The sequence below is a fragment of the Labrus bergylta genome, chromosome 12 (assembly GCF_963930695.1).
Source record: "Labrus bergylta chromosome 12, fLabBer1.1, whole genome shotgun sequence".
Lineage (NCBI taxonomy): Eukaryota > Metazoa > Chordata > Actinopteri > Labriformes > Labridae > Labrus > Labrus bergylta.
Window position 1 is genome coordinate 29,283,458 of NC_089206.1, and position 26,334 is coordinate 29,309,791.

At 39.7% G+C, this 26,334-nt stretch overlaps 2 protein-coding genes across 9 annotated transcripts in view; one reads left to right on the top strand and one right to left on the bottom strand.

Moving 5' to 3' along the window:
• The window catches only part of tp73 (tumor protein p73), a 27,976-nt gene extending 14,787 nt beyond the window's left edge, over positions 1 to 13,189 (bottom strand). The window contains exons 1-4 of one of the 5 annotated variants that reach the window (XM_065961062.1): positions 13,033 to 13,189; positions 6,862 to 6,948; positions 6,432 to 6,582; positions 443 to 691 (exon numbers count right to left, since the gene is read on the bottom strand). In XM_065961062.1, coding sequence (XP_065817134.1) covers positions 443 to 691; positions 6,432 to 6,582; positions 6,862 to 6,948; positions 13,033 to 13,064 — 519 coding nt within the window. In that variant the 5' untranslated portion in view covers positions 13,065 to 13,189. Of the gene's footprint in view, positions 1 to 442; positions 692 to 1,632; positions 4,604 to 4,649; positions 5,544 to 6,431; positions 6,583 to 6,861; positions 6,949 to 7,478; positions 7,621 to 10,074; positions 10,281 to 13,032 lie in introns of those variants that run through there. The other 4 variants (XM_065961063.1, XM_065961064.1, XM_065961066.1 and 1 more) reach the window with 4 other exon arrangements.
• wrap73 (WD repeat containing, antisense to TP73) lies at positions 10,732 to 26,138 on the top strand. 4 transcript variants are annotated; one of them, XM_020646024.3, is made up of 13 exons: positions 10,732 to 10,917; positions 11,470 to 11,556; positions 11,714 to 11,866; positions 13,196 to 13,312; positions 21,330 to 21,402; positions 22,149 to 22,252; positions 22,476 to 22,562; positions 23,237 to 23,371; positions 23,978 to 24,055; positions 24,133 to 24,235; positions 24,357 to 24,482; positions 24,591 to 24,782; positions 25,598 to 26,138. In XM_020646024.3, exons 2-13 carry the CDS (start codon positions 11,485 to 11,487, stop codon positions 25,708 to 25,710), a joined length of 1,353 nt encoding a protein of 450 aa, XP_020501680.1. In that variant the 5' UTR covers positions 10,732 to 10,917; positions 11,470 to 11,484; the 3' UTR covers positions 25,711 to 26,138. The 4 variants fall into 4 exon arrangements, with proteins under 4 accessions (XP_020501680.1, XP_020501679.1, XP_065817140.1 ...); XM_020646023.3 differs by having other exon boundaries at positions 10,732 to 10,908; XM_065961068.1 differs by lacking the exon at positions 11,714 to 11,866.
• The last annotated feature ends 196 nt before the right edge of the window (positions 26,139 to 26,334 follow it).

Genomic DNA, 26,334 nt, shown 5'->3' on the forward strand with positions numbered 1-26,334 from the left:
AAAAAAAAGCGTCTGAGTCAAACGTGCTTTTGATAGGTAATGGCCTAAATAGAGCTAAAAACGGTCCATGTACCAAACTTTCCTGTTGAATTCATCATATTATATCTGTCTACAAGAGGTGAGTAGAGGACAAGATGAATCACCTAATGATGCACTACTTTCTCCTGCATGCAACATGCCTGCACATGTGCTGGCTTGTGTGTTTCTGAATTTGTGTGAAATCATGTCTTTGTGTGCATGTTGTGTGAAGTATAGTTTGCTCAGTAAGACAGAAAGACAGACAGAGAGAGAAAAAAAGCAAACACAAATGCGCACACACACACACACACACACACACACACACACACACACACACACACACACACACACACACACACACACACACACACACACACACACACACACACACACACACACACACACGGCAAGTTTGTGTACTCACGGTCCATGTGGCAGACTTGGCGGTGCTAGATTGCTGGAAGGACACCTGAAAGGCGTGCAGTCCAGGGTAGTCGGTGTTGGAAGGGATAGCCGGGGCAGGCGATAGGCCTTCGAAGGTGGAGTTGGGCTGGGAGTACGGCGAGGGGGTGGGCACGGCCGACGAGGAGGCGTTCTCGGAGCTGTAGGGGCTGGCAGACGTGGCGCGGCTCCCCAGGCTCTCCATGCTGCTGCTCAGCAAGTTGTATTGGGACTGGGGAAGAAAGAAGAAGAGGGAAGAGAGTGAGAGAGGTGAAGAGGGAGGGAGGGGAGAGGCGGAGGCAGGGCACAGGTAGAGGTGCTGGAGAGACAGGTCATATTACACTGGGAAGAGAGAGTTGCTGGAGGTGTGTGAAGCTGCATGTGTGTGGGATGGGTGGGATGTTAACTGTCCAAGTGGGTGTCCATGAACACCATTGTGCATTTTTCACATGATTTATACTTGGAATACTTGCATTTGGAGATAAAATCCTCACAAACTCAGAGACACAACAATATGTCTGTGTTTGTGTGTGTGTGCATGAGTTGCAGAGAGGTCTAGCCACCCTGGGGCTATTTGAGGAAACTTGTAAAACACAGGCGTAATCTGCCTAATCACCTCCCCTGCCCCTCTAGTCCTCTGTGCTGTTTAAGACGAGGGAAGATTTGTTGCACTGTGGTGACACACTTGTCAAAGTCAACTCACTCTTGCGCACAAAGTTGGAAGCTATTTGAGAAGGAACAAAAAACTGCTTTATGATTGCTGTTTTTTTAATCTGTCAGCTGTTTTGGTCATTTTATGATTTCAAGTCACAGTACTTCAACATAAATTCAGAAAAGTCTAAAAGCGTTATCAGTATACTTTGGCATACTATAGTACTCAAGTTAACTACTATGCAATATCAATTGATCACTGTTCTTGAAAAACAAATACATCCAATATCTGACCATTTCAACACCATGTTGAGATTCTACACAACACACTGACCAGTAAACACTCATTAAAACCAATAATCTAAATCATAACTTGAAAGAATGATCATACCTGCTGCCTGTACAGTACATGTGTCTCAAATAACTGACACTAGTGATGTAGGTAAACACTGATTTAACTACTGGACACACACACAGAGACACACAAATGTACCTGTATGAGCAGATAAAAAAAGAGTTTACCTTCTTTTTTACGTAGTACATCTTCTAGTGCTTTAGTCTCATATGTCAACTCTTCAGTCAGAAACGTCCAAACACAGCATAGCAAAGACAGAGCGGGACCAAAGCCTTACCAGAGAGTTCACCCAAGGTGTGTATCAACAGACACACAACACACTCAGACATACACACATACATACAAACACACACACACACACACACACACACACACAGAGAACACATGTACAGCCAGGAGAGTGAAGGAGATGAGGACTGGTGTGGAGAGAGAGAAACCATAGACTGATATGAGGGGAGAGAAGCAGAGAGGGTAAGAGGGATGGGAACCCAAAAAATGGTACGATGTTCTAATTATGGCATGCCCGGACATAGACGGCAATGCTGGGGTGCATGTACACACATGCTCCAAAACACCTTGTGAAGGCCTGCACTAAGTAAACACTGTCTGGTCTGACGTAGAGGCGAGAGGGTGAGTACGAGAGACAGAGAGCGATAGAGAGAGATAGAGAGAGAGAGAGAGAAAGAGAGAGAGACAGAGAGAGAGAGAGAGATAGAGAGAGAGACAGAGAGAGAGAGAGAAAGAGAGAGAGACAGAGACAGAGACAGAGAGAGAGCGAGCGAGAGAGAGAGAGAGAGAGACAGGTAACAGACGGAAAACACAAGAGAACAAGAGTTCATTGGTCAGAACCCCCCCAGACTATTCAACTCCATTGAGTACCTTTGATTAATTGTTGTTACAGCAGGATGAAGGTTAGCTCAATTAAGTATTTCACCTGTACAAATTTTGAAAACTCTGTTCATTTTGTCAAATCTAAATATTTAATTTAACTGACTTTATTAAGAAACTACTTCAATATAATTCAACAAATGTCCTTTTAAAAAGGGGGCAGATACTATATATATTTTTACAGCTGAAGTCTGTCATTTGAAAGTATTTAAGCAATTACATTTTTCACCTCCCTAATGGTCATTTAGATCCAAGGTGCTTAAACTTAAAGTTTTAGTCTGTTGTTGTTCCTGCTCCTAACAACATTGAAGTTTTAAATCCCCAACTTGAAAACACAGTAAACTCATGTTTTTGTTCTCAGCTCCGCTTTGTGTTTTTAACCTCAGACAGAAGTAACTCAACACAAGACAAAAAGTGAGACAAAGTTACACAAGGACATGTAAAGTTCATGTGTTTTGACATGGTTCATGAGATGAAAGCGCAGGGACAGGTCAATGGTCTAGACATAATGTAAACTTTATAGGTTGGATGAGGATGCACGCATGCGTGGCTGTTTGGATCTATACATTGACTCAGGTTCATGCAAGACATACTATGAGGGACGTCTGGGTTGAAAACAACTGATGCCTCACTCTTACTCAATCAATTTCCCTCCTCAAATGACTGTATGTTACAACAGCAGCCCATACAAAGTCATTCATAACCAGTGTAGAAATGATTGGTTAAGTGAAGTTGTCATACAGTCGACACAAAATTTATGAAAACTTTTTTTGATAATCAATTTAACATGTTGACTGTTTTAAAGCCAAAATGCCTACATTCAAAAGTTTTTAAAAATTTAAAAAACATGATACTTCCTGCTGTATGATAACATACCCATACCTAAAAGTAGCACTGATAATAACAGATTAATAATAACAGATAAGGTGATAAAGATCCAGTGTTGATAAAAATCATTTTCTGAGACAATGTGTTCACCATTGTGAAGAGGAAAAAACGAGTGTCAAGGCTGGTGTGCTATTGTAATAGGTGTACAGAAGAGTCCTTCAGTCCTCCCTTTAATGTCTGTTTAAATCCTTCCTTCTGTTTAAAACACACACACACACACACACACACACACACTGTTAGACAGACTGATGCGCTCACAGGTGTGCTTGCTCTTAATACCTTTACTCGATACACGACAAGTTGAAACAGATCTTAAACCTGCGCAGCCACTGTGTATGCATGTGTGTGTGTGCTATCTGTGTGTAAGTGTTTAAGCTTCCCATTCTATGTCCCCTATGGGTAGCCATCCTGGTAGCTGCCACTCAAAGCCAAGCTTTAAAGGCTCCAAACATTTAGAAATGTGGATAAAGCCACCCACAACAACATCACTTGTCAAAGTGAGTGACACATAATAGACAGAGAATAAGGAGAGTGTCAACCTGCTACAGACCTCTGTTTGCATCTGCTCATTAAACTGAACACTTTAATTCATTAAGAGGCAGACTTGTTGACACAGTCAACAGCACAGACTCCCATGGTGTCACATAGTCATGCCAAAATATACACAATACACAACTAAAAGTAAAAGTTAGACAACATAAATCACTGACAAATCATCTTGTGAAAACTGGAGCATGTCTATACAGGCAGCTATGCTGGATAGAGGTCAGCATGAGACAAGGTAAAATTTGAAGTGCAGTGTATGAAGGTTGCCCCCTGTTGGGAATACTTGGCAAAGTGCACAAACTAAATACAATTCTCTTTCAGAGGTCCTCATGAAGCCAGTTTTTACAATTAAAACATGGTTGTGCATATTAATTAAATACTGGTAGATAGCCTAATATATCATCAGACAATTCCTAAATACTTCAAGACATTGTCTGGTTAAAACCTCAGCCTGAAATTCCACACGCTGTTGGATCAAACTTGTCACCATTTAGGGGGAATGAGCCTCTATCTTCAAACAAATCAAACTTTTAAATGTAATGAAAAACAGCTTTTACAAACAAGCATCTTAAGGTGCTATAAACCCACAAGGTAGTGAGGGGGAAGTCATGCATGCATGAAAATACAAGAAAACACAGGCCTGTTCTTCGAATGCAAACATTCCAAAACTGACCCTGAGCCAAAACCACATCACATCCTCTAATAACACACACACACACACACACACACACACACACACACACAGACACACACACACACACACACACACACACACACACACACACACACACAATGTCTAAACATGAAGGCAAACAAGTCCTGAATCAGCCACAGCATATGAAGTTGATTCATGTCCACTTACCACACCACAGAGCATCTTAAGGCTCCTGAAAGGTAAAGAGGGGCTGTTTCTGTGACCCGACTCTCATTGGACTTTTACACGCTGCTGTCATCAAGTGTGACTGTAAAAGAGTCAAACTCTCCTTGGCCAGCTGACCCCTCTGTGGAGCAGGACATGATGGAGGATGCTGAGAGAGTCCTCTTCTCATCCACTTGTTTCCCTTTCCTCACTGGGCCTCCCCAACGTTGCCTTGCATCGAACAACAAATCCTGGCTCCGCCCCCTTATTTCTGTTATGACTATTCATTAACTGCCCAGGCAGGTCCAGGCTTGCCCATTTACAGATTACATGTAGATCCAACAAATACTCAGGAAAGGGTGAAGAAATAAGTGTGTGAGAGAGTGACTTTTGAGTTAATATTTGGGAGACAGGTGGTAATGCTGTGATATGTGCAGCTCATGTCAGGGTGAACCTGCAATAACTTTGCAATCTACTTATATTGAAAAATCACATTCATTCCCCCTTCTCAGAAAGGCATGGTGATCCGGAAAAGAACTGTGCGGTTTGAGTTCATTCATAAAAAGTTGGCATTCATTTCAGTGGATATAAAGATTTCATTGAGATACAAAAAATAAAAGGTATGCATATGTGCATACAGGTCAATGTGCACACACACACACTCATGCAGACTGCTGTCACACCCTGGGCTACAGATGGCTCCACGGAGGAGCAGCAAGGGGTCCTAGCTTGGGGTTTAATTAGCCTCTCCCCCACCCCAACATACATACAGACACACACCCACACACACACACACACACACACACAGTCCCTACAGGCCAGTCTGCAGGGAAATAAAGGAGAGGGAAGAGGCTGCTTGGGAGAGGGAAAACTACAGAGGAGGGAATCTCCTCAACGCTGGAGGGAAAAAAAAAAAATCAAATCAATCAAAAGCAAAAATCTAAAATGTTGGCTCACAAAGAAACTATCAGTTCAAAGCTACAGCTTCCCAAATAAAGGAGCAAATATACTGCCCTACAAAGGCAAAAGGCAGTAACTTCAATTTTTTCTAAAATGAGTTTTTGTCATTTTTGGAACATTACAGATGTGCTTTATCATGTGGATAAATATCTTGAGTCAATTGTGCTGTTCTTTTGAGAAAATAGTAGGTTGTATTTGCCTTAACTTCCAAAAGCCCTCGAGAAACCAAGGCAGAGTCCAGTAACTTCACTTGTCAGGGTCTTTGCCTTTGAACTGCAGCATTCCAGAATACTCAAACTGAGTTAAAGTCTTCTGCCTTTGTTTTGCTGCAGATCAAAGTGAAGTTACTGTTTTACTGCAGTGAAGTTAAGGCGTTATGCCTTTGTTTTACTATCTGTCATCAAGCACTTAATTGTGCCATGATCACTAGATTTCATGTATATGTTATCATTATTATCATATACTGACTTAATATAGTGATCAGCAACCAAGGGAGCTAACAAATGGAAGTTACTGCCTTTTGCCTTGGCATGACCCCTTATTATTGTACAGGCCATGCAACGGCAGAGTACCTTAACTTCCAAATAAGGGTCAAAGGTCATGTTTAAGCTCAAGATTTTTATGAACATTAATAACCTGATTAAAAGACAAAGAATTGCCACATTTCCAATATTCTGCCTGCAACTCATTTGGCTGGACAACAAAAAGACTTTAAAGTCATTTTTCTCAGTTGTACACTCTGGCGACTTAAGGTCTTTTGCCTTTGTAGGGCAGTATAGGCTATATATATATTTTTAAAAACTTTGATAAGAGCATGTTTCCTACCATTACATTGTCGTTCATGTCCCTCATGTGGTAGGCATCCATAGAGCTCTCTGCAACACAGCGATGGCTCCCTGGGGTGCTGGTAGAAGGCACTGGACGCTCACCTGGCTGGCTGCCCGGGGGGAGCTCAAAGTAGGTGCTGTCAGGCTCCCTGAGAAACACAACAACCACTAAATTATCACAGAGGGATGGCTTTTAAAAATTGTACAGTGTAAAAAAGCACATTTGTGTCACTGTAACTAAAAGTAGGCTATTTTTGTGATTGATTTCTCAAATTATTGGAATATTTAGCGACTCAATGTTTTATTATAAGAAGATAAGGACAGAATTGTACATGTTTTCATTCAACATTTTTAATGCTAGCATTTTGAAATTAGGATCACTGGACAAAAAGTAAAAAAAATAATCAGCAGGTTTTTCTGACACTCACAGGGAGCTCCACAGGTGCTCAAAGGTGCCTCCTTCTTCAGTAACTGTGGTCTGGGACATCTTAGAGTCTGGTGAGGGGCAGATCACCCTGCAGAGCACACACACACAGGTAAGCATATCAGCAGAAAACTATTAAGAATAACAGAGTTTGGTATGAGAAGGAATAAAATAATGACTTTGAAGATGCTAGAATCCAAATAAAACTATAGTTTCTACATGATTACTTGGATAATCAGTGTTCAAAAAGGACAGGATGGAGTTCAAAACATACACAAACACACATACACACACATTCATCCAGGTGTGATCACACCAATGTAGTCCCAGTGAGGTGGCACAAGGTGTCAGAGGGCCTGTGCATGCCCAGACCTGTCTGCCTCATCGTGGTCTCCCTCTGAGGAGAAGCTTCCTTCTTTCTTTCTGCAAAGTGTGAGCATCACCTCCTCCGTTTCTGTCTCACTTAACATAACCTGCACAGCAACCTTTTCAAATTGTTCAGATGAACTAAAGCAGAAACTAGTAAATTGACAGAATTTAGTTGATGAGGATATTTCATTCTGGTTGTTTGAATCGCGACGGTTTAGCTTTATCGTCAGAGTGTAGAAAAGTATAGGCTACCTTCAATGGAGACATCCATAGCTCTTTGCTGGCAGTTTGATTCACATCATTCGATTTGTTGAATAAATCCGTGTTACAGACAATCGATGGAATTAAGCTGTTACATTGAAGTCTTTTTCTCCAGTTTGTTGTGTCTATGAACAGGCCTAAATCCAACACTAACCCTGTCAGACGTTGTTGATCTTACCAAAGTTTACTAAATTCACAGTCGCACCACTGCAGCGTCATATCTCCTTAGTAACCCCTCTGTAGGACTGCTCAGGAAAAAAAACTGTGGCAAAGGTGCATGGCTTTAAAATACGCTGCAACAAATAAGCATGTAGCCTACTCAAACAGGTCCTCTGGAATTAATGAAGAAGACGAATTTCGCTGCAGGTAGGCTGGACTAAGACTTTGAGTTTTGATATGAATTATTTGTTACTTAACAGTGACCGTGTCAGTTTAAATTGTTTCATTTGTACTGTAACCTTATCTCTTATCCTACATGTTACAGGTTGTTTTCACTGTCGATCGAAGACAGTCTGCTCAGTAAACATCTGAATGGACGTCATGACTTCTGCACAAAGGCTGTTTTTCTTTTTGAAGCATAGAAAAATAGCCTCAGAGCCAGGCTTATCGAATCTCGTGAATCATATCACACCTGTCCCTAAATAAACAAATAAACTAGTTAAGATGTCTAATAAAAAGCCTACATGAATAAATAAATGAATGAATAAATAAATAAACAATACAAAAATAAATCAATAAATACAAGACTGAGTTCATGTAACAATGAGTAGAAAACAGCGCGCGGACATAGTGAATATAGTGAATTGCGCAGCTCCACAGAAACTGTGTGCCTGCAGGTTCCCGCTGTTCCTGAGGTTGCTGGCGCCTCAGAAACCAGCTTCCATTCCCAGCTCGCGTCTTCCTCAGAGCCTAACAGCTCCTGTTATTCAGGCTATTTGACAAAGCATCATTGCAAGACGATAAGAGCTGATGTTGTCTCCAACCGGGTATACAGGGAATTAAAAAAAAAAAAATTAAGAATAGACACGACTTCCAGATCGTTTGGTTTGTCTTTTTTACAAGCATAAAAGAATGGGGAAATGTGACTACATCCAAATCATGTACATCAAAGAACATAGATAGATAGATAGATAGATAGATAGATAGATAGATAGATAGATAGATAGATAGATAAATAGATAGATAGATACATAGATAGATACATAGATAGATAGATAAATAGATAGACAGACAGATAGATAGATAGATAGATAGATAGATAGATAGATAGATACATAGATAGATACATAGATAGATACATAGATAGATAGACAGACAGATAGACAGACAGATAGATAGATAGATAGATAGATAGATAGATAGATAGATAGATAGATAGACAAGTTGAATGCTATTATTTATTATAGGCCGTCCCCATGCTCTGACATAAAATATTTCTATTTTAATGTTAAATGGTTAAATATTGCTCTCCTATATTTTATATTGTAGAGGCTACCAATAATTCTACCTGTTCTTTCTGCAAAACACGGCCTCTGCTGGTTCTTTGCTAAATGCCATGCCACCCTTTAAATCTGACAATGAGTTTATCTGACGTTCACCTGTCTCTACTTTGTGTCTCCACTCCTGGGTAACTGCCCCCATGACAACATAGACACACATGCATACACTCTCTTCCTTCCCAAAGGGCCATTTTTTTTTTTGCAAGGAAATAAATCCCAACTGAGATGATATTAATTTCAAAATAATATTCAATCCTCCACAGCCCAAGTGGAATATCTCACACGCCAAATGAGGACCTACAGGAGTCTGTCGTCATTGATGTGTCAAAGAGTCTATCGTCTTTTGATGTGCATTTTTGACGCATAGGCCTACATACGCATACAGCTGACAAAAGCCAAACACATTTAAACACAAAAAAATAGATATTATAAAAATGTCTACAAGAAAAAATAGTCTAAACTTTAGGCTTATGGCCGACGAGTAAAATAGGCTTAATTAAACATAGATTGCCCTTGATACAAACACATGATGTATTCGATAGACTTATAGGTTTATAAAGCAAAACCAAAAGAAAAACTCAAAACAAGATTGTACGATTTTCCAAATTTCTGCTGGCTATATTAATTATCCATAAAACAAGGCATAACCTACAATATTTTCAGACCTGTAGGTTAGTTTTTATTTGAAAGCTTATTTGATAAAACTACCTTCCTCATATTGCAAATGCCAGATAGCCTAGGTACGATACAAAAAAGTCAAAAAATAAAAGGAGCAAAGACAATTATTAGATATGAGGACTACAATCCGAGTAGTTAACAAAATTGCTTTATTTTTATTGCTAACATGCACGAATTGTTTTCTGTTAAATAACCGATTAAAAATAAATAGGCTGGCCTATATTTTACGCCCCGTGATATTTGCCATATTCACACGTTTTATTTATTATCTGACATACTTTTACAACAACATAGGCTACGTCGACAAAGTGCTCGCTGTAGCCTATTGAATAACAATATTAATAAACACGCCACATTAGTTCAATATGGCAAACACTAATAAGACATGGAAACAAATCAACGTTGCCTACCTGAAGGTTAATATTATTCAAATCCAAAAACCAAAGCCTTGGGTCGCTCCGTGCAATTGCCTGTTTGTTTTCGAACATGCCAAGAGAGTGACCCTCCATAAAAACACAACATCAATACAAACAAAAAAAATCGACCAAATTAACAGTAGGCCTATGATAAGAGGTCCTGGAGGACATTGACTTTTCGGAGAAAGATACAGCAGGAAAACTGATTTGCATGCTGTTCAGGGAAGTGTGATCTTTGCAGAATTAGCTCAAGGAGGAGGTGAAGCGTTTTTTTTGCGCTGGGAGATGCAGGGAGGCGGTAGCGCGATTTGGGTGCACATAAGCGGGAAACCTTTTATAGGAGAGAACTTGAGTAGAAGTAGAAGTAGGCTACCTCTGATTTAAACAGAACATTGTAATGTGAATAAACAAATAAACTGCAAACTAAAGCGACACTTTTTTTAAATGCAAATTGAGAGAATATTTCGAGTAGTCTAGTCTATAACATTGGCTACAAATATGCTACTGCAAGTCTAGGGCCTTCTCAAAAAAACGTATTTTCAGCAATATCGAAAATATTGTTGCTTTTACTTTCCCACACGCGCACATTAAAAGCGGTTATGAAGTAACACAATCATTAACTACATTTCCCAGAAGGCAACAGAGCGCAGAACGATAATGATTGGACAATACGGGTGTGTCGTTATTGATCAACAGCTTGACCACCCGAGGACAGTTATGCGAAGAAAAAAACTTTTCTAAAGTACTTATTGGACTTTTGGCAGCTCATCAGATCTCGTAAAGCAACATAACTTCCGCGGGAGAGAAGTTTAACCACCGAGTGCGAAGGTAGTGAAGGTTAGCTACCTACTAAGTAGCGTTAAATGCTATCATGACTTTTGAATGAGTCCAGTGATGATCGGTTACAGTAGCCTTTACTGTAAGCTCGACGTAAATTGCTAATATCTTTCTAATATTCACAGTTACGTCGTACAATGACATGGGGTCGCAGTTTGGACAAGCTTCATTTTAGGCTATATTTTGCTTTGACTACTTCTTACAGTCGTTAGCACGCTAGCTAGGCTAACGTACCTGCCTGAAGCTCGGCTCTCTGCTTCTAGGTCGTGTTTTAAAACGGACTCAATCACTTTACGTGCTTCTTGAGATTGTTATTAAGAAACTTGCATAACGATTAATTTTGCTTGAGAAAATAGTTTCTTTGTTGTATGTGACTTGTGTTTGCTGTGAAAAGCATGCTTATTCAATGGACTTACTGCGCCACCATGTGTTGATATTTGGAAATGACAAAAGTGCATTCGAATAAGCAGTAAGCAGTTATTACAACCCATTTGTTGAGTTAAAATCTTTAAATTATAAATGCCACGTTAACTGTATATTTATTTTGTATAGGAAGAGCTGTATTATATGATGAATTTCTCAGAGGTCTTCAAGCAATCCAACCAGCTTTGTAAAGTTTCTCCGGATGGGAAATATTTGGTAAGAGGTTGAAATCTATTTCTTTGTTTTCTATGTGGTTTGGTGTAGTATAAATAATACTTTCAATTTATTTTACTCCCTTTGCCAAGTTGCTAATTAAAGAAGTGTGTTTAAAGTCTTGTTTGTTGTGACTTATCATTGGGGCTGAATTCCTCAGGCTACCTGTGTGCAGTACAGACTGGTGGTGCGGGACATGAGCACCCTGCAGATTCTACAGCTCTACACTTGTCTGGACCAGATATCCCATATGGAATGGTCTTCAGACTCTCTCTTAATCCTCTGTGCTATGTACAAGAGAGGAATTGTACAGGTAAGCTCCGATAAGAGATCAGTGATGTGAGCAGTTAGTGTGAAGACTGATCAGTAAAATGCTTTGCAGTTGACAGTCAATACTCTGTTTGAGTTTTTCTACTAATTGTGATCAGATTCATAAAGTTTTGCTTTGAATAGCAGAAAATTATTTTTGCATTCTTTCCCTTTTTAATTCCGTTATAGGCCTACTTTGACGGATAAAAATTCAGAATGTGTACGCACCATGCTATTTGTTTATTTATTTGGTTGCTGGGATAGTATACATCATTTTGAAAAGATGAAGTTGTATTAGTAGTTTCATTTCATTTTGTTATTAAGGATTTAGTAATAATTTTGGAGAAATTACCAGGGAGTATGGAAAGCTTCATTATGAGTCTTTAAAGGGGCTATATGTAACTTTCAAAAATACTGCGTTAGGAGCGATACCGCAGGCCGTTAGGCGAACTGCACCAGTAACCTGTCGCTTGCTCTCCCTCACGTGGTCCTCATACGTGCCCGTACGTACACAAACAAGCATCATCATTATGAAACACTGGATATTTAGCGGCATAATGTTTACAGAGGAGGTAAGTGGTCATACACATGTGAAAGTCTGTGAAGGAGTCTGTGTGTCTGTATTCATTCTCCATCCTACAAACGACAGTCTCTGCAGGCACTGGCTGAGAGCAGGAGTGTGTGATGAGTTTGTACTGTTGATCTCTGTAAGCGGAGCGGAGTGAGGAGGATGTTGAAAACGTGCAGAAAATGTCACTTCCTGGAACTTTCGTGGAAAATACAACCCGGGGAAACTTTTTATACAGGCAACACAGATAGACAGTGAACATCTACTTTTTCACATCAGTTAACTGTTCGCTTATTAATGGGCGATAAAAAACGATTTATACATGTAAAAAGTTACATATAGCCCCTTTAAACAATATTTAAAAAGTATAAACTACTCCAAATAGATAGCAGGATTTGAAAGTATCAACGATCTTTCTTTATCTGTGACGTGGATCGGCACCATCAGTCCGATATGTAAATGTTGTCAATATCAGGCCCAATACCGATATTAGATCAGATCGGTCCCATCTCTAGTTTGATGGTTTGTTAAATAGTTAAAAAACAAAAGAGCTGCATTGATTAAACCATGTTCTGTATAATTGTGTTATATCAGTAACATACCTTTGTAACGGGATCCATCGCCAGTCTTTCATGGTCTCTGAGGCTCTGGAGTTCCTTACACTGTGAAAGCTTGATTAAGGAGATCAAAGATGTGTGTGAAGGATGTCATCAGTGATGGCTGCTGCCTGTCTTGCTGACGGTCAACGTCTGTCTTTCTCTTTAGGTGTGGTCTCTAGAACAGCCGGACTGGCACTGTAAGATTGATGAAGGCTCGATAGGGCTACTCTCCTCTCGCTGGAGTCCAGATGGACGTCACATTCTCAACACCACTGAGTTCCATGTAAGTGTGAAGTCGGTGTTTGAGTGTGTGCTTATGAATATGCTTGTCTGGTTTCAACTGTTGCTGGCCCACAAGGAAGGGGGTCCTGAAAATAGCCAGACACCAGAGCCTTTCTTGAGCGCCCCTATACCCCCCCCCCCCTCCCCCACACACCTGATGCATGCTGTATTCAGCATGATTTCATAGCTCGCCTCCTGTTAGCGTCCTGTCATACACACTCTCAAATACCACTGGAACATGAGTGCAATGTGTATGTGCCTTACTAGTTAAATACCGGGATTACCGGGATCAGCAAGTCCTATTGGAGATGTTCAGTTGCCCAAATAATAGTGATACGACTTAACAAATATAAAAGAAGGGAAGAAAATCAGTGGTATAATGCAACCTGAAGCAGAAATTGTGCTATGTTTTTTTAAGAGTTGCTTATCAGTAGTGAATTTATCAGCAAGTCTGAAGTGCTCAGGAAAATTATAACACAGATCTACTGGTAAAAGTGAAAGGGATTTGTTTTTTTACTCCATTCAGTGCAATGGTATCAAACCACACGTTACACTTTGAAAGCTTGCAAAAGATATTAAAAAAGAGCTTATTCGCCCAAACATGGTTTCCTTGCATAGATAAAGAGCTGTGTTACTTAATTGGCTGTACATTGGTATATCATTGACACATTTAATGTATCATGGTACAACTGTTATTCCATTTACTGACAGCAGCTTGGCTTCACTTTTCATTTTGTATTGAAATAATATGCTGTATGAGAAGCTTACATTGGCCCAGCATATTGGCATAGGCATGAATGGAGACATTTATGAATTGAGACTTTGTGTTTAGTAGTGCGTAGATAACTAATGGTTCAGCAATCGTTCACTACTGCATGTTGCAATGAGAAGTTTTTCTCTATTTTTGTTACCTATATAATGGAGCACTCCTTTGGTAGTGGGTTAACTGCTGGAAATTATTTGCATCACATTTTTGACCCTAATATAAAAAGATTACTTACTGATGTACATATGTACGTTTTTATATTGTGATAAAAATCAATACTTATACAATACAATACTTTGCTAAACAAAAACTTCTCATGAAGATGAAAAGGACAGGGATGGTGAGTGTTGTTTATGCAGGTCTGCTGAATGAAAGCCAGACTAATAAAGATGCATTTAGTTCCTCTCTTGACTCCTAGTTTAAATTCACTCCATCATAAGTGCATGCTGTAAGGGGCGAGAAGCTGCAGCAGCTACCAGAGAGCCATGTGGAATATTATTGGGGGGGGTGCACCATGGTGGGCCATGTCTGTCATGCTGAACCTGACTCCAAGAATCATTTGACAGGTGTCGTGGCCAAACACACAACTGTGTCTGGTCTGGAGAAGGGTGCAAGGAGTGCAAGTGTCTGTGGCATGTCTGCTTTGTGTCTGTCTGCATCTTCTAAAAAAAAGAGAGAGAGAGAGAGGAATGGTACAGAAAAGACTGTGCCCCCTTACGAGTAATGGCATCCTCATAGATCAGATTAGTTCTTAGAAAGAAAAGTCATCTTATGTTGAAGTGTTTAAAGCATTAAATCAGCGAGTTCAAATGATCAGAATGAGGAGTATCTGTGTCAAATGACTTGTTATTAAAAGCCCCTTTGCTAGTGACAACTGTAGCAAAGTTCCATTTTATAGCCTTATTTTTTTTAAACGCTACCTCGTTTTAGAGACAGTAAATAATAACAAGTTTAAAAAAAAAAGTTAAATGGTAAAATAATAATTTTAGGTGAGTCATTTCATTTTGAGAAGCAGCTGAAACCCATTTCTTCTGTTTCCTTGTCATGAACATTTATTTAAATCAATCTGATGTATAGGCTTGACTATCACATAGCCTTGGCATGCATTCATAAATTACAGAAATGACAAACTATAAAATTACAACTCCTCCCATGTCCCTTGTTACTAACATACCGCAGAGGGATTTAGGAATGTCTTGCACGTTTACACCTGGTAATACCATGCACTTTCCTGGGTGATCAAATCACAAATAGGCAGCTCTATGTAATATACAGCAGTTCACACATTGCATAAGAATATGTTTACACTCGCGTCCCCAGAGACTGCTTGTGATCAGATCTCATTCCACACTGAATATGCAAAAATCAAAACATCACTTGCATCATATTTATTACAGTAGACATCACCTGCTAAAAGCGAGATGGGGAACTGTCCTGTATTGATAAAATGCATTGTGCTTCACTGAAGCAGTTCAGGCTGCAAAAACTGATTTCTATATTATCTTTTACTGCTCTTTTTGAATACAAAAATACTATGGCTATGTCCCATTTAATGAGGGTGAGGATAGATCATATCACAGTGCTCGTTGAAGGCTCCTTGAAAATGTGTCCAACAAGGCGTCCTTTTTTCCCAATGAATGATCCATCCGGTGCATCCTTCATTGCCCAACTTATCCTGAGATATATTGAAGAATTATTTTTTCTTCTGTTTGGAACCTTTTTTATAGGCTAACTAAAGCCTGTTTTTTTTATTTTGATGTTGTATAGTTACTAATAATTCAATGAGGCATTTTTTTATAAAAAGTGAAAATGGCCTTTTTAAAAAAGAAATTGTGTCTAAAATACAAGAAGGATTTAAAGAAGAAAAACCTAATCAAATAGAAACACATTCAGCACAAATGGGAGAATCTCTTTAAATAAACGGAGTTGCAGTAGTCATACAAGAGAAGCCTGCAGCTGACAGCGCCCTCTACTGGTTAATAAAGTATATTGTGTGTACACTTCCGTCAAATTGATTTAAATTGTCAGTATTTGTATCAGTTCTTAATTTTATTGTGAGATATCCTTTCCTCCTATTCTGCTTAATTAAAGGGGCTATATGTAACTTTTTACATCCTGTTACAAAGGTATGTTACTGATATAACACAATTATACAGAACATGGTTTAATCAATGCAGCTCTTTTGTTTTTTAACTATTTAACAAACCATCAAACTAGAGATGGGACCGATCTGATCTAATATCGGTATCGGGCCTGATATTGACAACATTTACATATCGGACTGATGGTGCCGATCCACGTCACAGATAAAGAAAGATCGTTGATACTTTCAAATCCTGCTTCCTGAGTAGTTTATACTTTTTAAATATTGTTTAAAGGGGCTATATGTAACTTTTTACATGTATAAATCGTTTTTTATCGCCCATTAATAAGCGAACAGTTAACTGATGTGAAAAAGTAGATGTTCACTGTCTATCTGTGTTGCCTGTATAAAAAGTTTCCCCGGGTTGTATTTTCCACGAAAGTTCCAGGAAGTGACATTTTCTGCACGTTCTCAACATCCTCCTCACTCCGCTCCGCTTACAGAGATCAACAGTACAAACTCATCACACACTCCCGGTCTTCACCTCCACAGCCAGAGGCCGTCTTCCACACACTTCTATCCACCCTAGGAGCTCTCAAAGGCGGACAAACTCATCACACACTCCTGCTCTCAGCCAGTCCCTGCAGAGACTGTCATTTGTAGGATGGAGAATGAATACAGACACACAGACTCCTTCACAGACTCGACCAACGGCCTGCGGTATCGCTACAAACGCAGTATTTTTGAAAGTTACATATAGCCCATTTAAGCCTAAAGTACCCTTAAACCTAAAATAACCTTTATGTCACAAGACATTTAACATATGTTTACATAAACGACTTAACAAAAACATTGATTGGTGTTTTTCTGGTTTAAGAGTAGCTTTTCATGGTATTTACCACCTTTATCCATCAGCTGAGCAGGACGTTAAGACTGCATATATTCCCTTTTTTTTTTTTTGAGGATGCAGAAACTGCCTTGGTGGAGTCATAGTAGGCACCACATCACCAAGGGCCCCATTGAACTTACCTTCACCCCAGCCCAAGATTTCATTAAGACTGTGCCAGACGGGTGTTCGTGTCGGGCTTGAATTTCAGCCCCACTCATAAACAGGCTGCTATATTAACTTGTTTAGGGACAGCTGCCCGTGGTGTAGATTGTGTATGTGTATTTGTCTATGTGTCAGTAAATCGGTTTTGTTTGCTGTGTGTGTGTGTGTGTGTGAGTGTGTGTGGCTTTTTATGTTGGTGCATGGTATTTTTTGATCATAAACAAATGGTATATGTTCAGATCTTTGCACATACACAATGATTTCAAAGTCAACATCTCATATTGTAACATTATTAGATTGCTGTCGGTGAAAGTGTATGTCAGTCGCAGCCCAAGGAAGACTGCAGGTCAGCTACTCATTTGCAGGCAGCAAGAAATGCTCTCCTGATGTCCTTAAATGCTTCAAGGTGGAAATGCTTTGATTTGGGGGTTGGAAATGTTTACTACTGTTTTTATATACAGGGTGGCGCCATTTCCCAAATCCAATAGAGAGACACAATGCTCAAACCCCTCGGTGGTGTATCGTGAGACTTCATGAAAGTCATCTTCTATTTAAATTCCAATTGTTTATCTTAGGACCTCACAAAATGCCACTCACCCATCCATGTTAATCCACCTTTACCAGCTGAGGAGTGACAAACTGAGGGTGGAAAAACTCCAGCCAAGGACATCATTGAGCTTGACTCCTCTAATGGTTTTTTACATTGTTCATATCGGATTAGCGATAGCATTCTTGGCCAGTACTACTGGAGCCTCGCTAACATGTAGCATTGTTGGCAACAGCGCTACCTAACTGTATTGCAAACGTAGGCAGCTGCTGCTCTGCTACACGGGACAATGGCTCACCCATACCTATGTGTGTGTGTGCTTTGAGGGGCTCCAGTTCCTTGGTCGAATCATGAGGCTGTAATAGGAGAAATAGGCTATATTGGTTTGAGATTGCTTCCTATGTGGAATGCTTACTGTGTAATCCTCTGCTGACAGATAGGCCTATATGGCATCAAATACACTCGCCCCTTCTCTGGCACTTGCTGAGGCGCATGACAAGAATGGCTGATAGATATTTTTTTATCCCAAGTTGCTGTCAGTAACTTGGTGCACAACTGATCGTAGTTATCATGTTGCCTACAGGCTGCACTGTTGGGAATGTTCCCTAATTCTTTGGTTTTCTCTTTATGAATACTTGCTGATAGATACTAAATGGGAAAGTGGTGGTAGAATTTAGTCTCACTTGTCACATTTAGAAGTGTCTTAACAAGATTTTTTTGGTCGTGACATGTCAATTGAAGTTGAATTGAACAGCTCTTCATTACAGTAACAGTCTCAAAGGGCTTATCAGGTTATATTATAGAAGAACATACTCCTATTTAGAAAACCCTCTAAGTCATATGATGTTAGAAATGCCTCCAGATGAGGGATTCTTATACAGTATAAAACAAAAAGATGTATTTGTCTGTAATTACAGTAGGTGCTGATCACCAGATGCAGTTAGCTAACCTCGGCCCAGAAGGGACTTTTTCTGTCTCTGATAGATAAACAGCAGCTGTGGTTGTCAGGTTTTGTTTTTTCACGCCACCCTGAGGGGCCCCAGCCCCTATCCCCAAGGTTCTGCTCACCTCTGGTGAGGATACTTTATCTAAAGTGTAACTTTATTATCTAAGGATCTTGTTGCGTACCACCCCGCATGGAATAGCATTTCTCACCTATTTTCCTCATGCTACCCTTCCTCCACCCAGTTTAAAGTTACACTGCCTTTCGGGGCTTGATCTCCCCACATTCTCTATGTGGCAGGTTCATGGCATCTAAGAAGTGTAAGTGTGTTTGTGTTTGAGCAGTGTTGGTATTGGTTGCCATGGCACCACGGCTGAGGGGATGTCCAGGAAGCGTGCAGTGAGGTGTTATTACAGGGCCTACACAGCTGGATGTCTTGACCGATCAGGACGGTCAACACGTCAGTCCAGTGAGGTGACAGACTTCAGTTCACATGTCGGCTTGTAAACCATGATGAAAGCCTTGTCATTCTGGTAGTTTTATCTCCGCAGGTCCTCAAATAAACACAGCATTAAAAGTGGCCCTGTATTTTCATGCCAAAACTATATATTTTTAAATGATTTACTATGTTTGATCCTTTTACGGTATAAAGGGTTCTCTGGCAGCGAGGGAGCTTAAAAAAAAATAGATTTTTCTCAAAATAAATTCAAAGCAAACATAGTTGCAGTAATTGAAACTTATTTTATTCTACCTGTGATTTGCCTTTTTTGCTATGAAATAGATGAGCTGACTAGGTGAAATAATTGTTAAATGTTTGTGTATATAACCAGTTGCTTTAATATTTTTAAATTCTAATAATTTGAAGCATGCTGAGCCAATGCGGCTAGCAGTGGAATTATATCATTATATATTATATGACGTCCCTGCATTTAACACCTTTAAGTTTTCCGCCTTTTTTCGCATGCCTCCTAGGTAGATTGTTCTTCATGAATATTTTCATAGGGAAATGATAAAGTAGTTGTAACTCTATGTATTGATAGGTTTTCCAAATGTGAGCTGTCGCTTGGGGCTTGTGGGATTGCAGCAAAAATGTTCTCTGTAATCTAATGGTCTTAACACTTAGGCACATGTACAATACAGATTCTCTGTCCTTAAGACTGACACGTGCTCCTTGTGTCTTGAAGGGCAAGATTCCACTTTTCATACTGGTCCTTGGGTCAAAATATGCTGGACCTTTGGCTGAGTGCCACTTGCTTTTACTCTTTTTGGAGGAGATCTGGTTGCGATTTAATGGCTCCTGTCAAAGCTGAGCATTAACACATGTTCTTTTTGTTCTGCCATCTTGTGGCCTGAATGTTGTTCTTTGTTGCTCCTTCTCATTTGAGGGAATGCATACAGTCTGCTGGCTACACAACCTGCTGTTAATTTGTACTATTCTGGTAGCACAAGTCTTACATTACACCTCGGCTACCTAATTGACCGGTCCTATTTTCCAGCTCGTGATGAGATGTTGTTTCGGATCTGTTCATTTAACATGTGCTCCAAAAGTTCCAATTGAATCTTTATGATTGCTTTAGAATCTGTCAGTGACAGCAACATTTTAACATATGTGCTCAATGCCTGTGGAAATACACTATTAAACAACACTCCACACACTCAGAGCATTACATGGCTATCAGTGTAATGATGGATAGATTTTATGTGTCTAATATCCTTCACTGAGATGTGTCACTGTCCTCTTCAAAGACTTAAGGTTCTGCGTCCACAGCTGTTAGAAGGCATGATGGACCTTGCTATTCTGGACTGTCGTCTGAAAGAAAGGACGCCTGCAGTTGTTTCAAAGCAAAACCATAGTTTAAATCAAAATGCTACCGCTGATCCAATATATATATCCTTTTTTAACTGATATGATACCTGGATTATTTTGTTGTCAATGTTAAGCTTTTCACATATGTATTATTGTAGGGTTTTGAGTAACAAAAAGTTGAAGTTGAATCCCAAATCTTTGTCTGTGATTATGTAGAAACAGTGATGCGTAGTTAGACAGTTGGTCCACAAGGGAGGGTCACCAGTCCTGTACCAAGTCCAGAAGTTGGCCTGGTAGAGGTGCCAGTCAGTCCACTTCCTGAGCACTGCCGAGGTGCCCTTGAGCAAGGCACCGAACCCCAAAACTGCTCTGGAGCGCTCGCTGTGGGCAGCCCCCTCACTCTAAGACCTCTCCATTAATGCATGTCCATAGGATCCTGTTTGTGCATGTGTGTGTATTTCGGCCTATGTTTGTGTTCATGTTCATTAAACAGAGTGTGAAAACTGAATTTCCCCTCACGGGATTGATAAAGTATAAATTATTATTATTATTATTATTATAAATGGTCCTACTTTGGGCATAATTCCTGAACTCCTAGTCAACAAACCATTATTAAAATGTAATTTGTGTTTGTCTATTTTAACAGTAAAGCTTTTGGCTATATGGCTTTTTCTCAACTGTGAATATGAAATGGCCTAAATAATTCCACATTTTCAGGCAGTGCTTGTGCCCTTTGTTAGCATTGTTTTCTTGTCAACCTTTCATGTAGAGATGATCCTCAGTTTGTGTTTCTCTCTGTCTTTCTTTCTGTGCCTTAACAGTTGAGAGTCACCGTCTGGTCCCTGTGCACTAAAGCAGTGTCTTTCATCAAGTATCCCAAAGCATGCCAGAAGGGTGGGTATGAGAATAATATGGATTTATTTTATTTTCTCCCAGCTCATGACTGTATATGTATTACATGGAGTACCTGAGGACAGGGCCAGTGGTCTTAGTGCTTCTGCGTGCCCCATGAATCACATGTCGTTCTTTACCTTGTGGCACAGCCCCCTGGGTATGTGGCCCAAACTATAGTCCTCGTTGCTGACAGCTGTACCCCTCTTCAGTAAATGGGGCATGCTCCTCATAACAGGCCTGTCAGCAGCTTGGGGAAAAATGACGGTCCATGACGCTCCCCATTTTCCGCATGCAATACTATGCCCTTCTGAAACCCGTATATCCTCACAGCCGTCGTATAAATAATGTGGCCATGATGGTCACATACCAGTGACCCGGTGGTGCCAAAGTGTCACATTATTAGATTGGATGTAATACACACACACACACAGCCTTTAATAACAAGTTCATTACCTAGTAAATAGCATCAGCTGCTTAATGAGGAATCCTGAATAAATATGAATATAAATATGACTGATGAATAAAATCTGATGATGCATGCTTTCTGAAGACTCTACCATACTATTCTAACATTTTTAAGTCATATTTATTTATTTATTTTAGTTTTTGTTCCTATTAGTATATTATACTCATTTCCTTCTGGCTGTAACTATGTCATTGTAATATTCTTATTGTTTAGTGATAATACGCAACGACCTGAAGTGTCTGTAAAATGATGGCTTTCTCCCGTCATCTTTCAAACACAGGTATAGATTTCAGCAGAGATGGCTGCTACATGGCTTTGGCTGAGCGTCGAGACTGCAAAGACTACATTAGTGTATTTGTATGCGATGACTGGCATTTACTAAGGGTAAGCGGACTGTTTTATTTTTTATTACCATGACATTCACATTTCAATAAGCTGTTAGGATGTTAGTAAGCAACATAGAAGAACAATCTGAATCATTTGAATTGTGATATAGTTGATGTATTTGAGTCTTTTTGTGTCTTATAAAGTCATGCAAAGAAGGTAAACTGTGTTTTTCCTCCCTGGAATGCATAGTGTAAATGGATTTCTCTTCACTCTGTTGCAGCATTTTGAGACTGAGACACAAGACCTTGCAGGGCTGGAGTGGTCCCCCAATGGTTGTGTCCTGGCAGTGTGGGATAGTTGTCTGGAGGTGAGTCATTTGCTTTAAAGACATAAGATCAGTGAAAGAATAGGATGTCATAACTGACCTGTTGTATGTTTTAAAACATACCGTAATTACTATTTATCCTTCAGTGTAACACCATTGAAGTTTCAGGATTGAATACACACTTGAAAAGAAAAATGTAACAATGGTCAGTTGAGCGTTAAATACCTCTGGGGTCTCTTTAGTAGGCTGACATGTTTTTTTACATCAAGCATGTATTATAATATTATCAATAATTATAATAAGAAAACATGTAAAGTGTCATTCTCTAATATTATTAACATATATCTAAGATTAGACTTTGTTGACCTCATGAGGGTATTTTCAAATTACATGTTATCAATTTGGCAGTACACACCCATTCAACTTATTTTACTTATCTTCAGTGTCAGTATTTCATAAAACAATCCCATTTAAAAAGTGTATTGTTTTACAAAGCTGTCATCTCTTAAAAAATGAATTAAAATCTAGTGCTAGACTTTTTTTTGACATGCTGACATTTCCATGTTCAGCAGAACGTTCAAATAGATGACCCACTGTTATTGTGAGCCATCCTTATTGTATAAGTATTGCAGTTTGCAAAGTTATCAAGTCTGCCGTCGACAGAAACATCATGATGAATAGTGCTGTCATTTCATGTGTGTTTATCATCCCTGCAGTACAAGGTGTTGATGTACTCCTTAGACGGCCGGTTGCTGTCAACCTACAGCGCCTATGAGTGGTCACTGGGTGTGAAGTCTGTGACCTGGAGCCCAAGCAGTCAGCTTCTGGCTATTGGCAGCTATGATGAAAAAGTAAGGACGTCATCTGAATAATGATGTCTGATTAGAGAAAGATATGATATCACTTTTAAGCTTGCCACGACATAATGTATACAAAGTTCTTTATTAAGCCACATGTTTATGGTTGATGACAGTGAGAAAAAGGATATCACATTAAGGCTTGAGAGCTCGCTCCACTGTTTTGAGTTTGAACTGCAGTACTGATTTGAAACGCTAGGTGTCAGAGTTACAAATTGCTCCTTTAAGTGTTCTAAAGACTAGAAGGGCTCTTTATGAGTGCAGTCTGAGAATCATTTACCATTCATTTAGTTTTGTGCTTCCTCCACAACTGTCACGCTCGACCTGAAGAGTTGTATTAAAAGATTAGATTAAACTTTTTTCTTTATTTTACACCTACATCAACCACAATCCTAGTGTCATGCTTGTAGCAGCTACTGTAGACTAGAGCTGCTAGTCCCAAACATAGATGATCAAACAGAAGACCTGAGACCCAACTGTCAGACTCAAATGACAAAATTAAGACACTTTGGATAACAGAATTTTTTATATATTTCAAGTTTGTGTACATTTTCTATGTCAGTTAAAAGGAAATTACAATACCTGATACTCTTTCATCAGGTCCGCATCCTCAACCATATCACTTGGAAGAAAATCATGCAGTTTGAGCACCCAGCAACCATCAACAACACAAAGGCTGTGAGTATGTCTGAGCCTTCACGATGAGCTTGTCATCACTGCAGTTCAAGAGTTGATTGTTCTTGTTGCATTTCTAGGTTGTGTATAAGGAAGTGGAGAGAAGACCAGCTGTTGGAAGTGATGACCTGTCGCTACACAACATTTCAATTGGCACCACCCTCTTCAACACCCAGAGCAAATGTATGTAAGACCTTGCCATTTGTTTTTTTTTGTTAAAGCAGAGTTTGGCTTAAACTTCTGTGGTCATGTAACCAACTTTGTCTAATCACAAACTCTTAAATGTTGTGGCTGCCAACACCAGACGAGATCTGCCCACCGCCAGTTCAAATTTCTGTGACCAAACCAGATGCGGACCGAGCCAACCCAAAGATTGGTGTGGCTGCTTTGTCATTCAGCTCAAACAGTCGCTATTTAGCCACCAAAAATGGCAAGCATTCTAACAACTTTCACCTAATTTCTGCTGCAATGCCAGTGATCCATTGCTCCATACGCTGAGAATGACCTTTAATGTGAATCTGTTTTTCTCTGACTATAGACAACATGGCCAGTGCTGTCTGGGTGTGGGACATGCAGAAGATGACCCTGGAGGCTGTGCTCGAGCAGTCATCAGCTGTGCGTTGCTTTCAGTGGGACCCACGGCGCCCCCGGCTGGCTCTGTGTACTGGCAACTCCAAACTCTATCTGTGGTCCCCTGCAGGCTGCGTTTCTGTCCAAGTCCCCACTGAAGGTAACAAACTGAAGCCATTTGGACATATGAGTTAGTCATATTTTCTTGATAATTTAGGAAAAAATTCAGGATGTGGTGAATGCTGAATCACATGTCACATTAACCCTAGACTTAATCTAGGGTCAATCAATCCATCTTTATTTGTATAGCGCCAATTCATAACAAGTGTTATCTTGAGACACTTGACAAAAAGCAGGTAAAAGTCTTTACTCATTGCTATATTACAAAGACTCAGCGTTAATCCATCATGAGCGTAGCACTTTAGCAACATTTAGCAAAAGTTACTGTGGCAAGAAAAAACGTCATTTTAACAGGCAGAAATCTTGGGCAAATCCAGGCTCATGATGAACAGCCATCTACCGAATCTGCGCCGGGGTTGAAAATGGGATAGGGGGAGATAGGAGAGGATGCAGGAAGAAGGATAGGAAAACAAGAGGTGGGGGTGAGTGGGTTGGTCGTTCAGGCAGCCCGTCCAACAATGATCTAGAGGAACCTAAGAGAGCTCAGGAACATGAATGGTTCACTTTAATTTACATCATGTTTATTGCAGCTGCATGAAGAAGCTTCTGAATGTTGGCAGCAAATGGTCACTTTTTCACAATGAAAATAATCACCTGAAGAAGACCTCTCGCTGAAACTTTGTGATCGTGACGGAATAAAAAACGATTTGTGGCATTTTAGCAAGTGTGCAGGCATAACTCCTGCCTCAGTCCACTTTTTCACAACGCATGACAATTTTGTTTTATGCTTTTGTTTGGTTTATATGTAATATAAATGATCATAAACACTTGCCTCTCTTCCTTCTATGCTTCCAGGTGGTTTCCAGGTCCACTCACTAACCTGGCACTGCAGTGGAGACTCTCTGATCCTGCTTTCCAAGGAGCAGCTATGTTTGTGCTACATGGATACTGAACAAGAGGAAAAGTGACACTCACAAATACACAGGTCTTGTGGAAAACAAACAACTGGATTATTATTCAGTTGTTTTTTTTCATATCCACTTAGTGTTGAGTACATGAATGTGATGACCAAGAGACTGGTCCGAGCACTCCTCCTGAAAGATCTCAACCTTTTCATGCTGAACTGAAAGTGTTCATAAAGGTGTTTATGGAGCGCTCAGTGCTGGTCACTGGGATGTTCCAAAAAACATATGGACAGCACTTATTCCTCCTAAAGGGCAAATAATGGACAAATATCACATTTTCAATAGTAAAATGAACAATTTAGCTGTAGTTCCAAACACTGTGAAAAGATAGTTTACAAGGTATCCTTGGTAATATTTATGTTCTTTTAATATCAAGTGTTTTTAGTTTCTATTGTGTAATTATTTTGAATAAATTTTGTTTAATGAAGTAATGAAGCTTTTTGAACAGTTTGTGCACTTAGCTCAGTGAATCTTCAAGAGTTCATGAATCCAAAAATGAAATATTGCCTCACTTCACAACACACTGTGTCCTTAGTAATAATGTAGCCATTACAAAAGGTCCAGGAGGATTCAAGAATGTAATACTAAATGCTCGCAATTTTGTTCTCTAAAAGTGAGATTAGCATG

Coding starts and splice junctions, on each gene's coding strand:
- wrap73 (XM_020646024.3), top strand. CDS start 11,485: ATGATGAATTTCTCAGAGGTCTTCAAGCAATCCAACCAGCTTTGTAAA. Junction 13,313..21,329: donor TCAACACCACTGAGTTCCAT/GTAAGTGTGAAG, acceptor GTGCCTTAACAG/TTGAGAGTCACCGTCTGGTC. Junction 24,483..24,590: donor CTATTTAGCCACCAAAAATG/GCAAGCATTCTA, acceptor CTCTGACTATAG/ACAACATGGCCAGTGCTGTC.